The sequence below is a fragment of the Lepidothrix coronata genome, unplaced genomic scaffold, assembly GCF_001604755.1.
Source record: "Lepidothrix coronata isolate B3197 unplaced genomic scaffold, Lepidothrix_coronata-1.0 Scaffold168, whole genome shotgun sequence".
NCBI lineage: Eukaryota > Metazoa > Chordata > Aves > Passeriformes > Pipridae > Lepidothrix > Lepidothrix coronata.
Genome location: NW_016690348.1, coordinates 276,516 through 292,747, shown reverse-complemented (window position 1 = coordinate 292,747; position 16,232 = coordinate 276,516). Strand labels below are relative to the sequence as shown.

Below are 16,232 nucleotides of genomic sequence, written 5' to 3'. Positions count from 1 at the left end.
GTACTGTGTCCAGTTCTGGGCCCCTCAATTCAGGAAGGACATTGAGGTGCTGGAGCAAGCCCAGAGAAGGGTAATGAAGCTGGTAAAGGGTCTAGAGAGTCAATTATATGAGGAGCGGTTGAGGGACCTGGGGTTGTTCAGCCTGGAAAAAAGGAGAGTCAGGGGAGACCTTATTGATCTCTACAAATACCTGAAAGCAGGTTGTAGCTAGATGGGGGCTGGTCTCTTCTCCCAGGCAACTAGTGACAGGGGAAGACAGCCTCAAGCAGGGGAGGTTTAGGCTGGACATCAGGAAGAATTTCTTCACTGAAAGGGTGATTAGATATTGGAATGGGCTGTCCAGGGAGGTGGTGGAGTCACCATCCCTGGAGGTGTTTAAGGAAAGACTTGATGTGGCACTTAGTGCCATGGTCTAGTTGACATGGTGGTGTTCAGTCACAGGTTGCACTCGATGATCTCAAGAGGTCTTTTCCTACCTAATCGATTCTGATTCACGCTACAGGGCAATAGTTTCCTCAGCGCCAAAGGCATTTCTCCCACAGCGGGTAGCTCACCAGGTGTCTGTAAGCCCTCAGTTTGAAGACGAGAACCACCAATCCAATATTCTTTGCTAGCACCTGAACGCACGCGTGGCATTCTCCATGCTGGTGACTTTTGGGGTTTATTGACGCTTTCTATGTGGAGAACGGCAGGAATATCTAGGGTACAGCACGGAAGCGCCGTGCAAGGCTCCTGCCTCGGGGGAGGCGCTCAGTTTCACGAGCAGAATGAACAGTGAACACCCCTTGAGCCTCTCCTTCCCCCCCAGAGGAGCGGGTTCAGTAGGGCGCTGCCCGGCCAGAGCCGCCGCCATCACAGACCCAGACTCCCCCCTTCGCTCCCCCCCGAAACTACCTCTTCCGGCATGCCCCGCGCGCCGCCTGCCGCCAGCGCTGCGCGGGGATTGGCGGGAGCTCAGCCAATTGGGAGCATGGGTCTGGCCCGACGGTCCCGCCTCCTCGCGCCCGCCGCGGGGAAGCTTTGAAAAAGTTCTCAGGTGCGCGGGGTCCGCGCTGCGCCCCGGGAGGGCGGGCGGGTGGGTTTGTTACGGCTCGGCGGGGCCCGGCGGGACGCCCCCGAGTCGCGGGGGTGAAGCTGGTTTGCGGCGGGAGCGGGTTTTCTGGTGCCCGCGGTGCTACCCGGGGCGAGAGAGGGTTGGGCTGGGTTTCCGGTTGTAGGCGCATCCCGGGACCCCGGCCGATGGGGCGGGCGGGCGCCGGAGCCCGCTGGGCTGGGCGGCCAGTGTGCGTCAGACGGTTGGGTTTCCTCCTGTTTAAGGAGCATTTTCTGTAGACGGGGCAACGAAGTTTCCTTCTTGTGAAGATGTGGAGGCCTGTGCGTCTGCGAAGCTGTAATAGTTTTGCATCATGGCAAATATTTACAATTTTTGCACTTACTGCATTATGAAACCTTTCGTCTTGCCTAAATGTGTGTATTAATTGTATTAATACTAGGAATGTTGCCTAAAGAGTATGTGTGAAACAGCGATGTGCTCAGAACCACGTATATGTGTGTTTGGGTTGTACTGAGCCAAACACCATCCCGTGGGGTTTTGTTCAGTAGAGTGGAATGACAAAAAAAAAGAGGACAAATGTACATAACTGAGGGGGAAAAGGATCCATAGCTGCAGAATAGTCTTACCTGCTACGTAAAATAGTCTTAAGGTTTATCTGAGATAATCAGATACTCTTTAATCAGGAATCTCAAAAATGCAATTTGCTTAGGTCTCAGTCACAGTATACTACAATTGTTGCTGTCTTGGTGCAGTGGTATTTTTGTTCATTTTTTGAATAAATAATGTTGTAGTTATCTTCTTCATATGCTCAGCTTTGATCTCTGGTTTCTTTTACATTGTTGGCTAAATTAAAGAATTCTTTATTGAGTGTGTTTGGTTTGTAAGGTGTACATAGAACATTACGAGATGGGTTTGACTGATCATCTTGACTCTTGCATGCTAAAGTATCTTTCCAGCCCTTCAGGCTTTTTGTTCTTTTAACACCTGTCACGAATCCTGGGTCACCAGAACCGAGTGTGTGTTCTAGCAGTATATGTTCTAGGGCTGAATGCTTACTGTGGTTGCTCTACAATTCATGTTCAGGCATCCAAAAATAACTCATTTCTTTCCAGTGCAGTATAGCATGAGGAGTTCTTATTCAGCTCACGACTGAGTAATTTCCAGCTTTCTTACATCCCAGAAACACCTGCCCTATAAACAGTGCTGACTCTTCCATTCTGATTGGCATGATCTCATACGTGGTCAAATATGAGGAGAAGTAATTCAACAAAAGTGCTTTCAGAGTGATAATATAACGTAATGTGATGCAGACTTACGGGGGGAAATCTGTATCACATTGTATCATTTATATATACCTCTATATATGCACACGTGTGCACACTTTCCTGTTCTTTAGCAAAGAGTGAGTGAAATTGCACAGTCATATTCAAATCATCTTTCAAAAATTTTTTTTTTTTTGTTTGCTATGCAGGTTGAGGAGCATGGCTGCTAAGAAACTAAGAAGAGCACTGTTGTCTCAGGAGCTGTGTGAGAGGCTGAGTCGCTGTCAGATCACTACCTGTCAGGTGAAAATGTTGTTTTGTTTACAGGGTATGTTTTTTTGTGGTTGGTTTTTATGTTAGTGGTGGGTTTTTTGTGTGTGTTTGTGTTGTTTTAATGCATGTGGTGTTCACTTTTTTGTAATTAAACAGGAAGCTTTACTTTCTGTGAAGTAGGGGGCATTTCAGACAGCATCTGGCCTGCTGCTTTGTAAAAATAGAGCTTTAAAATGATAGATGCCTAACTAAAACATTTAAACTTTTATGGACTTACTACCCCTGTGGAGGTAGGGAAGCTGTGGAAGCAGCTCTGCAGAGAAGAACAGCTCTGCCCCTCACCAGGGCAGAGAGGGGGCCCTGGTGGACAAGAAGCTGTCCATGAGCCAAGAGGCCCTATGTATTTCAGCAATATGCATCATATATACAGAATCTCTGCCTAGCACTGCAATTTGGAAGACTTAAATTTGATTTTAATGTGTTTCAGGTGGGCAAAAAGGTGTTATCTTGTTGCAGTTCCATCACACAGATCTTAAATGGTTGGTCCTCTTATTCCATGTCTTTTAAAATGTGAATACAACTTCTTTTAGTATACTGTATGAGGAAAAGGTAGGAGAGATACAGCATAATAGTGTATAACGTGGCAGAGTTGGTAAACCTGTGGAATGGGTACCAGTTGTATATAGATTGCATCAGTTTAGTCCCCAGCCTGGATTCCTAGGTTGAGCTCTCTGAACTTTATTATCTTTCAGGACTTCTTATGTCTTTCCCTCTTGGAGCTAATGAAAGTGACGGGACAGAGCTACTATGAGGTGCAGAAGCTTCTTTGTAAAGTCAGCCGAGCTTGTGCTCCCAAAATGCAGACAGTAAGTATACTTGTGTTGATACTGTTTTTGATAAAATATCAGGGAAAAACCTGAACATTGTCACTCATCTTTTTAGCCAGGAGGCATGGAGCGTCTTGGTTTTATTGCACAATGAAGTAATATTTTTGGTTTGAAATTTAGATCTCTGACACACTTTAGTTTGATGCAGTTACATTTATTAGGTGCTATAGCCTCAAGAGATTGTTCAGGCTTGCAGCATCTGTTCTGAGTGCAGTAGGGAAATAGGTTATCCTCTCTTGCAATCCAGCATGTAAAAATTGCTTCTAGTTTAGATCCTGCAACTAAAAAAAACCAACAAGTTGTTTAATACAGAAAAAGACTAAGAATTTCAGTATGAACTGGTTTTAGATATAAAAGTGGTGCCGAGAAGTGAAGTGATCCTGAAAATAATTTCTTGAGGATTTTTTCTAATGAGCTGTAGTGTGCCTTACTCTACAGGTAAGACACTCTACTGGGGGGAGTGCAAGAAGGAAACACAGTAACTGCAAGGCAGTGGCTGGATTTTCTTTTGGCAAAGTGGAAAATGATGAATGGTTAGAGTACTACACAGGCTTATTCAAAGACTTGGGACTCTTTAGCAAAACTTTCCTTCAACCCACGTAGTTTCAAATTGGTAATGAACGTTGATGAGGGAGTTTTTGTTTTTAGATTTCATGTGAGGGTTTTGTAATGGTCACTAACCATACATATACTGTTTACTTATTTAGAATTTGGATTTTTATGGGTTAAAAGCAAACCTTTTTGAATAGCAACAGAGAAAACTTCTGTCATTTTGTTATTAACGGCTTATTATTTAATATTGTGGTGAGGGAAATAAAAAAGACTTTAAAATTTACTCTGTGAGATATAAATGGGATGTAAGTGTGATGAACTAAGCAGACTATAGTTGAAGATAGGAGTACTTTGCTCATTGGCAACTGTTGTCATACCAGGTTGATGAAAGCAAGTACAAGTCTCCTATTTCCATTAAAAAAAGGCATTTTCTGATTTGTTTGTTCTCTTTTGTTTTTTTCCTCCCTCCTTCCGTAGGCTTATGAAATGAAACTAAGGAAGTCTGTCAGTCCCTCTTCAGCCTTTTTATCCACCACGCTGCATAGTTTGGATAGAGTCTTGCATGGTGGAGTACCTTGTGGGTCCCTCACAGAGGTAACTTGTTTAATATATGTTACTTCAGTTGAGCATTCCACCTAGAAGTCAAAAATCACTCCTTCACTTTCCTTTAAAAAAAGTGAAAATTTTCACAGGAAATTCAGGAGAATTGTTGGCTGGATTTTACAGTGGGAAAGTTGCAGAACTACAGATTACATATCTCTCTATCTATTTAACTGTCACTCCCTAGACCTTGGATAATGCTACTTTTTTTTCTTTAAATTTTTTTTACAATTAAATTGTTCTAGTATCTGGATTTCTCTGTGGCCTCATGGAAAGTGATAATGTGCATAGTTTCTATAATCCGGAAAGGTGGGATTTGTGTAGATGCTCATAGGAGTCACAGAGTATTATAAAAATACAAAGATGCAATCTCTGATTGCATTAGGAATTTGCTGACCTGCAAATGGAGTTGGAGAAACTTATATATTGGAGAGACTATCATTATATGTGTGCCCTGCTCCTGGGTTATTCCCCAAGCTGTCTGTTGTAGGTTCTTGTTAAAGACAAATCCAGAGCTAGATGGATTTTTTTAATGCAGTGTGGCCGTACTTGCTGTCTTAAAGTTATGAAGTGAGCTGTGCCCTGTAGAAGACCTATATATTGTGTGAGTCGTGCTCTGAATATAGACAGGTTGAAACAATTTTTTCCCTTGAACACTTTAACAGTCCTTAATAAGTGCTTTTCTTTGTAGAGGACTAAAAGTGAGAAGTTATGAAAACCATACTGTGAAGAAAATAAATTTTTTCCACACCTTATAATCAAGCTAGATTGATTTTGATCTCAGGTAGAAATGACTTATGAAAACAGATAGTGACTTAAAACATACTAGTGTTTAAGCAACACTGAGTTTAGACTAAACAGTTTCTGCTCTAGTAAACTCGTATGTACTGAGGGGATATTAGTTTTTAAAGATTCTGAGTCTTTCTTTTTGTTTTTGATGTACAGGAATATACACCATTCAGGTCATAAAAATGTTTAAGAACACATACTGATTAAGAACTTATATTGATCTCTCATATCTAGGCCTAACTTTGTTGTCAATTTGCTATAAGAAATTTGGATCAGAAGAACTTAAGATCAACACTGGGAGTCTTTAAATTCTGGAAGAAATAGCTCGCTAAATTCGGTTTAATTGAAGAAGAAAGAGCTGTTCCTGTATGTAGTAGTGTGGTATGCATGGTCCTGACATTGTAACTATACTGCTATTGAGGGTAGTGCCTTCAGCAGGAGATGAATTTTTAGTTGCTGAAAATATTTTTATCAGTAAAGCAGTGACTACACTAGGTGTACTTTGATATCTTTTCTTATCTGTTATTGTTCATCCAGTGAACTGATGAAATAGCGTAGTCCATGTTTGAAATGAAATGATGCTCGCTTTCAGCTAGCATGTGGATTTCCAGGATTTCCGTGTGGTCTACTAACCTTTTTTTTCCTGAAGGCAGAGAATGGCTGTTCCCATGCTTAAATGTCTGAATTGTGCTTTAGTTGAAATGCAGGGCCACTGCTGTGCAAGTGGGAGAAAAAAGTAGAATAGAGATGTGTCTTTTCTGTGATAGGACTGACTGGCTCATGAGTGGTGCCCAAATATTTGGAGTACTGAATATGGACTATTTTTTTCTGCTTAAAAACCAAGTTGATGTGATTTTGGGTCCACAGAGCCACACAGCTATTTTACGAGGCTGCTGTGATGAATATTTGTCTTTGTTTTTAATCCTAAATTGGAGCTATCATTCAGCAATCAGTGTGGTGTATCTGACATATTCTTGCATGAAGACCAGGTAGAATAGCTCTGGAGCATAATAGAATTCAGGCTTGCTGATTGCCACGTTCTTGGCATTGCTTCAGAGGGAGATCTGGGAAAAGCAGTGGTTGACATGCTGGGAGTTTTAGGGGAGCTTAGCTAACCTTTGACTTCTAGGTTTTGTGTTGGTGTTTTTTTCTTTTTTCCTTTTTGTTAATTTTATTTTGAAGTAAGCTAACCAAGCAGTTGATCTTAAACTGTGGATGTCAAATATAATTTTCCTGAGGTGGTATAAAATAATGCTCTACGGGAAGTTAATGCAAATGCTTAATTTTGCAGTGCTGTATATTTCGTACTACTTTGTAGCCTGGTCGATTTTTCACAATACTCAATTTTAATATTTTCACCTCAGTGTTTCCTTAAAATACTTATCTCTTTAGATATGAGGAAATCTGGGAAACTTGCTTATCTCTATTTTAACAATGGTCATACTCTCTATGTATCATCGTATTTAAAATTGGTTGGGGGGAATTAATATATTCAAAGATAGGCTGAACTTTCATCTAATTGTAAATGAAAAGCACTGCACCAGGAAAGGTGTTTCACTTTAAGTTTTCTTCTGAAAAAAAGCTTTTGAATGTTTTTTGTATTCTAACATATTTTGGTTAAGAGTGAGAAGACCTGCCTGGTGCAGTTCTCTTCAATGGGGGATCTCGCTGACGGACAGTGATGGAGATGTCTGTAGAAGAACTGCCAGCACTGCGTTCTTTCACCTGTACCTTGGGCTTGGTTGACAATACTGATACATAATAACTACTTAGTCAGAAATATCATATGGAGAACTAGGTAGACTCCAGGAATTAGATTAATAACTCGAGATTAGAGGTGTCTAAAAAAAAATAAATATGTATTGCTTTTTATTTGCTTTTCAGGTATTAAATGTAGAAAGTTCTGTTCGAAAGTATGCTGGTGCAGCATGTACTTCCTGACTGGTGTGGCTAAATCATTGTCTTCCTGTTGGTTTACCCAGAAGTAATGGTGGCTGGAAACTTGGAATTTGAGTGCAAGAGCCACAAGATTAAGACTTGTGGTGGTGTCTTCTACAGCCAAAGCTGCTTGTGTTTTGAGTACCAGAGGGATTTGATTTGTGTTACACTGTCTCAGACCATTTTTTTTTTCCAAACCACTATGAGATTTTAAGTAGGAAATTAAATCATAGCTGAAATTCTGTGGTCAAATGTCAGAGCTTTAGGCCAACTTGTATGAGGAAAAATTAAATTAATTACTTTGTGAATATTGAAGAATTTAATCTCCTGGTAGCTGAAGAAGAATTAGCTCCTTGTGACTTCATCCAAACCCTCCAGGTGTGCCAGAGAAAATAATATATAGCTTATTGAAAAATAAAAGTATATTTTATTAGGCAGAGGTAAATTAAAAACTGTTGTAGTCTTCACATTTCTATTTGGGTGATTTTTTTTTTTTTCCTGAGCAAATTCAGAGTAAAACTTTTTGCTGACATTCAATTTAAATTATATTAGAGGAATTTTTACTAGGATGGTAGTGTTCAGAAACACTTGCTGAACCTGTAGTAACTACAATAAAATGTAGTTTAAAACTGTTTACTGTGGATTATTTAAAAGTCTGTTTTAATGCCCTTTAAAGGAATACTGATGAAAGATGAAGTATTGTTTTTGGGAATAGAAATGCTCTCCTGCTCAATTGGCTTGCTTCCTTATACTAGCTTGTCCTGCAAAGTTCCTTCTCTTTCTCTGATATGATGCTCATATCCTCAGACATTTTTATAGCAACTCTGCTAAATTAGATCCTGCACCAGCCACTGAAACGTTGATTCCAGTGCACCTCCCAGGCAAGGCTGAAATTACAGGCATTTTTACAGGATGTCCTCACAGTTATCTAAACATTTTATTTTAACAATTGGATTGATGCCCTCCCCTCATTCATTTCAAGTCTTCTTTTTAACCAGAAACACCTGGTGAGGTTCCTTGGCTATCACAGTCTAAGGAATGTGTATTGCCTCTGCATTTTTTATATATGCTTTGGGTTTAGATTAAAATGTAGCAGCCATTGTTGATATGATATTCTGTAATTTAAGTGCACTGGCTGAAGGACAGATAATTGCATAAATACGACTGATTCCTGATCTCTAATTCTCTAAATGCAATGTGTGCTTCTAAAAAAAAATCATCTAAAGCTTCTGTTGCATCAAAGCTTCGAGTAGATTGACTGATATGGCTTGGCTTTCAGGCCTTGTTTAAAGAGAAAGATGATTAAAGGGATTTTAACCAACTGTTAACTGTAGCTAATTCGGTCCTTCCCTGCCCTGTAAATTTTCTGTGCTTCAACTCATGCTGCTGCTACTTAAAACCATACCAGTATTGTAATACCTAGTGGTTAAAGGGTGTCTGTGCTTAAAACCAAACTCTAGTGGGTGTAGTCTCAAAAATCAGTTTGATTTTGAGTGTCTCTCTGTTTTAAGGTTTCTTTTTGGCAATAATAGGTGTTTTGAGGAGGTATGCTTCATTTTGGAGTTTAATTTCCCTGGAGAGGCTTGCTTTTACCTACTAGCATCAGAATGAACCCATCGCTCTGTTTCTAGTGCCTAAAGTCACTCAGCTGTTTTTCAGCCCTCTTAGTATTTAAGATTTCATCATCTCCCTTCCCAGAAGCAGTTACAATGTGGGATTGTATTTAAAGACTCGCCATAGTAGTAATGAACTTACAATTATCTGAACACAGAGCCCAGCATTCATTTACAATCTCTGCAAAATCTACAGTGGATAAAGAACAGCAGACTGCCATCTCTAGTAGAAAAATATTGTTCTCAGAAACTGGTGATCTCATCAAACAATGTATTCTTTGGATCCCTGTGGTTTTTCTCTCAATCAAAATCGTACTGGAACCTTAACCACAGGGGGCTTTCAGTGAGCACAGGTGAAAGCTTAGAATTGGCAAGCTTTGGTCTGGATCATTGAATGGTGTTGGTGTTGAAATATGGTAATAGGGAGTTAACACCAATGAAAGAATACATACTACAGAGCAGAGTGTAGTCTCTGGGGCAGATAAAATCTGTTCTTTGTATATATATGGTTCACACTGAACATTCAGTCTTTACAGGATATAAGCAATTATCCTTGTGATTTCCAAGGGAGACCTGGTTTAACCAAAGTAATGATGATTCCTAAGCAGTCATTTACATCTGTGAGCTCATTAGCTCTGGACTTTGTTTTCAGCTCTAAAGGCCGTTGGTGACATGTGAATGTCAACTGTGAATCGTCTAATTCTTCTCTATTTTAGAAGGTAGCACAGGGATGGAAGAGAACTAGGTGTCTCTAGGGAAGATCTTGTGAGTGAGGGAGAGAGTAGAGGACCACAAATTTGAAAAGTAATAACGATGTCAAAAAAAATAAAGTGCAAGCATAATGCTGGGTCTGTAAAGCTGTTTATTCTTCAGTGGATGAGTCTGACTGCAAAGCAGTAACTCAAAGTTACTCTTTCTGGGTTGCATTCTGTCTTTTCATGTCTGTCTCCTCCTGTGGTAGCTGAAGGAACAAAATTTGAGTACGGTCTGATGGGTTAAAGATAAAAGTACAATTATGTAAAATGAATGTTATGTTACTAATCTTTTTTCTTCCAGATAACTAGCCCACCAGGTTGTGGCAAAACTCAATTTTGTATTATGCTGAGTGTTCTGGCTACACTGCCTCTAAGCATGGGAGGACTAGATGGGGCAGTTATATACATTGACACAGAGTCTGCATTCAGTGCTGAAAGGTAAGATGGAAAAATCTAAAGTATAGGTTTCTTAGGACCTTTTATCTTGGAGCCTTCAATTATTTTCTGAGCAATAATGATGCATTTTTAGATACCTGTGGTAGTTATTAACCATTCCTCTGGTATATGCAGTTATTCCATAGATGTTGAAATTAATTTAATAGAATGGTTTGCTCACCTTCCTAATTTGAATGATGTTGCAGTTTCTGGTATGGCAAGGTGGATGGCATGCTCTTCAATTTATAGATGTTATTATCAGTCTTGTACCTGAAATCTTTCTTTGCAATTTAGTTTGTGGAGTTAAGGGGAAGGTTTTGAGGATGTAAAGGCCCCTCATTTTGACTACAAAGGAAACGGAGATTTTTTGGTGAACAGTAGGACTGACATAGCTAATTTTCCTTCAGATTTCTTTCCTACTTCTGAGTGGGACCCTGTGTCCTTCTGCACTTCTGGTTTCCTTCTGAGTGAGCTCACATTTTTCCTATATCCTTAGCAGCTGTACTTTACTATACTACCTTACCTCTGTAACATCTCTGATTTTTCTAATGTCTCCTGCTTGGCCCATGTGACCGAAACTGCTCAGCTGTGTACTTACAGTGTTCTGAATGGACAGGAGACACTATGTGCTGTATTTGCTTGAGAGAACAGATGTATGCATGTATTGGTTGCCACTCTTCCCCATGTTGACTGAGTGATTAACTGTTGAAATAATCCTGCAGTGTTTCATTAAAGGTAACTCTAATTTACTTTACTTAACTACCAACTTTTCTAAACAATGAGGATTTAATATTTTTTGAAATTTCTATTCCTTTTTCCCTGTTGTTTGGAATGAGCAAGTTCAAAAGTTCATAAGGGTCTGAGAGAGGACAAGAAGTACAGCAGTCACGTGCTTGTTTGTGTAGAAAAATGGGCAGAAAAATATTCTTTGAAAGAATTTAGATATTTCAGATGATTTTGTAATTATAGCCATGGCCCGAATCTGGAGTATCAAAGCAAACCTGTTTGCATTGTTTATTCATTTGAATTTATGGATGACAAAGTTTGGCTTCTAACCCTGTTTTTTATCAAGTTAATTTCACAAAAGTTTGAAGTGTAATATGTCAAAGAAAAAAAGCTTCAAGCAATAGCTCTGCAAAATATGATGCTTCCCCCCTTACATAGCAGTTAGGTTTCATTTCAGATCCCTGAAATGTAAATAGTAAAAAAGAGTAGGACCCAACGAGTGAGTTAAGACTTGTTGTTTAGAAGTGAATGCTAAAGGAAAGGAAATCAGGTGAACATGAAAATGAAACTGCTGAAAATACAATATTACATAGAATGGAAATGTGATGAAAATAACATTATTTCTAAGGATGAGTATATTTATGTATTAAATCATACATAGTATTACTCAACTGGAAATGATAAACACAATTTCAGCAGACTGACTATATCTTATACTTTCTGTGTTGCAATCTCTAAGGAGCTGAACTAGCATAGTGAGGGAGGTGCATATCCCCTTTTAGTTTGTATATGTTAGACTGCACCTAGATTCCAGGTCCAGTTTTGGAGTCTCAGTATAAGGAATACAGGACAAACTGCAGGAAGTTCAGCAAAGGACTACCAAGATGATTGGGAGTGGGAGCACTTGCTGTTTGTGGAGAGACTGAGGACTTGCTCGGTCTAGAGGAGAGAAGGCTTTGGGAAATCTCACAGAAGCCTTCTCTTGCCAATAAGGAGGCCATGGAGAAGATGGCACANGATGTGTGGCAGGGGGACAGCAGGCATAGATTGAAATCCATTTCTGTGCTGATATATGGAGAAGCTTTCTAATTCCTGACTGTCTTTGTGGTAAAATAAAGGTTGTCCAGAGAGGTGGTGCTGCCTCCATCTTTGGAGGCTTCCAAAATAGGTAAAGACTCAAGAAGTGTATGCTCTAACTTAATAGCTGGCTCTGTATAGAACATTTTTTTGGCCTAGAAGTCTCATGCATTCTCTTCCTAACTGGAATTTTCTTAAGATTCTGTAATCCTGTATTATTAGTAGATGGCAAATAAAAGATATTTTGGTTTTATTGTTGTTCTAAACACCTCAGATAAGAAGGCAAATCATAGAATATTCATTTAATAGCATCTTAATTTAAAGGGCTAGAAGGAGACATTTAGCTGGCACTATTTTTATAAGAGACAACTGTAACAGTGCAGATGGTGTCTTGTCATTCCTCTTTGTCAGAACGTGGACAGTAGGACAGGTAGATGAAAGGGCTGTAGTAAGTCTGGAAATCAAAATTGTTGTCATCAGTTTTGTAGTAGCCAGCTATTAACTGAAAACATACCAGACGTACTCAGAAAGTCTGAAAAGAATTTGTTAGGTTGGCTTTTTTTGCTAGTCATACTTATTGCTTGTGAAAAACACTAGGTACAAATTTCTGTGAACCAAAGCTGAGAACAGATTATCTGGATACATAATGGATCTGCCCTGATTGCAGAAAACATGTTCTGTGGAGATTTTGGTCTCATCATGACAAACAGGATTTAGATATTAAAGAACTTTGAACCCACATGGAACTCTGAAGAGTAGTGCTGCAATCTTGGCAAGATTTTCGTGTATCGCTTTATGTTGTTCAGTATAACAATGTTCTTTGTGATGTGCATGCTCGTTAGAAAGCACAGTGAAATCTCATTTCCTGCAGACTGTTGAATGGCGGCTCGCTGTTGCCCAAATGATCTGCATGATTAATTGTGCAGGTGGGCAGACAAAATTCTGTCTCTGGAAGTTCTGCAGGACAAGTTTATGTGTAATAAGTAATGTATTTAATGAATGAGAATCAGGCTATTAAAATGAAATTGTTTGCTCGGGGTAGGTATCTTAACACTCAAGCTTAGTGCTTCTATTTTTAAACCAAATAAAATGGATTTTAATTTTTTTTCCCTAAAATAGCTTTAACATTACATATTTTAATGAAAGGGGTCTAAATCAAAAGCATTGAGATAATAACAGTAAGTTGTGCCCACAAGTATAATCCACTAGAAGCCACTCAATCTATAGGTAGTGGGATATGTCTGCTTAAAATACAAACAATTAAGAATTTTCTGTTATTAAAAAATAAAACTTTCATTATGGAAAAAAATTTCAGTGTGCAGATTATAACTGTGATTTTCAAAGTTAAATTCTTGGATCATCTCTTTAAGGACCTAGATAAAATTGCCTTGTGTTCAGAGGAGTGGAACTTCCTTCCAATGGCTTCGTAGGGTTTGTAGGCAGTCAGCATTTCTAGAATGCATACCATTTAGTTTCCTCAATGATTTTGTGTATAAAATACAATTTAACTGCAAATTGTTTAGTTTTACATCTATGAGATTTTTTCAAGTCATAATTTCTGAATATGAAAGTATTTTGACAACAAATAAACAAAAAAAATTCAACTTCCTCTAACTTCTTTCAGTGTTATCACCAGTTATCTGATATGCTTCTTTAGTCTACTCTGATAATAAACAGTGGTATGCTTAGCAACTGTAATTCAAGGTTTTGAAGGCTTATGAATTTGCTAATAAGGTAATGGAGAAAATTTAATCATGGAATTCCACATTCAGTTCTATCAGTAAAGCAGACACTTAAATGCTCTAGTAATTTTGTTGTATCAAGTCATGCCATTTGTACCTGTGATATCTGAATGGATAGATGTTCAGTTGTAGTTGCTGGGCAGCTGGAGCCTCAGTCACTTTGTGACACAATGCTGTTTGGTTTCTGGTTTTTTCACAATGTTCTAAAAAGTGGATTTCGTAACATTTTATAAGCCATTTTTACAAATAGGTAACTGGTAAAACAGAAACAGTCACCCATCCAAATGACCTTATTTGTGTTTTTAAGGAGAGATTATCTGTGAAAAGATTTTTACTTTGTCAGATAAACTTTCCATATATGTACTGCTTGCATAAGTACTTGAAGTCGAACTGGGCTCTGTTCTTTGCAGTCCTGCTTCTATGTTGGCTGGATCTTCTGTTTCTTATCAGCTTGTTAAACTTCTGTGGTGACACCTTATGATTTCACCACAAGATAAAGGTGAAAGGGAAGATGGTTTGAGTTGGAGACTACTATTGTTTAAATGAAAATAGTATTTAGATACAATAATTAGAATAGGAGAATGTTTGATCATTGCCTGGAACCTCTTGTATAAAATTTGAAGAACTTCGCATTGAGTAAAAACTTTGCAGTTTCCTTCTAGAGGAGATATTCTCTTTCTTTGTTTACAGACACATTATGTCTTTCCCTTGTGTACCATTGACTGAGCATCACTGAGAAGAGAACCTAACTGTTCTGACTTCCAGTATTTCAATCTGACTGATAAAGTATGCTTTTCCTTTTTAAAAGCTTTCCAGTATTACTTGGTATCTTCTTATGGTTCAGAGGTTTGCTGTGTTTGCTTCATGAATATTTGATGACTTATTATCCTACATTATTCTTTTTGCTGTGATATACCTTCTGGTTTTGCTTTTTTTTTTTTTTTTTTAATAGGTTGATTGAGATAGCAGGAAACAGGTTCCCTACTTATTTTGACTCAGATGAAAAGGTGTTCTGCATGACCCGTAGCATTCACCTCTATCGAGAACTGACCTGTTGCAGTGTATTACAGAGGTATTCTTTTCCAGAGTTTAAAATAAAAATACAACACCACTTTGACTTGATTGTCTATTATAATATTTGTTTTATATCAAAGTTTTATGAAGAGTAATTAATTTATTTGAGACCTTTTCATGTGGATAACAGCATGGTCTCCAGCAAAGTAGCACTGCAGAAAGATTGACATTGCTCTTTTCATTTCATAGCATGTGACTAATCTGGTTGATGTTTTTAAATTTCTCGTAGACAATTTCTATGTCATCTGATCCCTGTAAGCCTTTAAAGGGGATGTTCATGAGACAGGTTGTCTCTTGGATTGTGGAGGGACCATAGTATAAGAATTGTACTGTCCATCGAAGAGGATCTTGTTCCTCCAAAGCACAGTTTCCTTCCAGGAAGACAGGAACCCTTCCAGCAGTGGGAGGAAGGAATTGTTTAAGAGTCATCAGCATGAATCTTGTTGGCAGTGTTGTATTGTCATGCTGTTACCTTATGTTAATTTGTGAATATATTTTGCAATGAAAATTAATTAAGTTATATTTTAGCATCATACTATGTGTTTTATGTTAGTGAGAGAATTATTCTAAGGATACTTTTATCTTCTAATGCAGCTTTATCAGAGAACAGCTAGTAGCATATTGTAGAAACATGGAATGTATTGGGTTGAAAGGTACCTTAAAGATCATCTAGTTACAACCCCCTACAAAGGAACACCACCCACTAGATCAGGTTGCTCAGGGTCTCGTCCAGCCTGGCCTTGAACACTTCCAGACATGGGCCATCCACAACTTTTCTGGGCAAGCTGTGCCAGTGCCTCACTACCCTCTGAGTAAAGAATTTCTTCCTAATAACTAATCTAGATCTCTCTTCTTTTAGTTTAAAATCATTTCCCCTTGTCCTATCACTACCTGCTCATGTAAAAAGTCGCTCTGCCTCTTATAAATAAGCTCCCTTAAAGTACTGGAAGGCTGCAATGAGGTCTCCGTGGAGTCACTTTCTCTCCAGGCTGAAGAAGCCCCAGCTCTCTCAGGATGTCTTTGTAGGAGATGTGCTCATCACTGTAGCCCTTCTCCTGAGGACTTTCTCTGGTCCATGTCTTTCTTGTGAGGACCGCAGAACTGAATGCAGTACTCTAGGTGGGGTCTCATGAGAGCAGAGTAGAGGGGGAGAATCACCTTCCTTGACCTGCTGGCCACACCTCTCGCTGCAACCCAGGATATGGTTGGCTTTCTGTGCTGCAAGCGCGCACTGCCGGCTCATGCCCAGCTTTTTGTCCGCAGACCTCCAAGTCCTCTGCAGAGCTGCTCTCAATTACACTTTCTTCCAGTCTGTACTCGTCTCTGGGACCACCCTGATGCAGGTGCAGCTCCTTGCACTTGGACTTGTTTAACTTCGTTAGGTTCTCACAGGCCCACTTCTCAAGTTTGTGCAGGTCCCTCAGGATGGCATCCATCCTTATTAACAAATTAGGT

General features: G+C 39.2%; 1 protein-coding gene across 1 annotated transcript in view; it reads left to right on the top strand.

Annotated features, from left to right (window-relative positions):
* The first annotated feature begins 980 nt into the window (after window positions 1-980).
* The window catches only part of RAD51B (RAD51 paralog B), a 288,156-nt gene continuing 272,904 nt past the window's right edge, over window positions 981-16,232 (top strand). Inside the window, exons 1-6 of the mRNA XM_017829726.1 lie at window positions 981-1,036; window positions 2,526-2,619; window positions 3,342-3,455; window positions 4,506-4,622; window positions 10,025-10,161; window positions 14,656-14,775. Coding sequence (XP_017685215.1) covers window positions 2,536-2,619; window positions 3,342-3,455; window positions 4,506-4,622; window positions 10,025-10,161; window positions 14,656-14,775 — 572 coding nt within the window. The 5' untranslated portion in view covers window positions 981-1,036; window positions 2,526-2,535. The remainder of the gene's footprint in view (window positions 1,037-2,525; window positions 2,620-3,341; window positions 3,456-4,505; window positions 4,623-10,024; window positions 10,162-14,655; window positions 14,776-16,232) is intronic.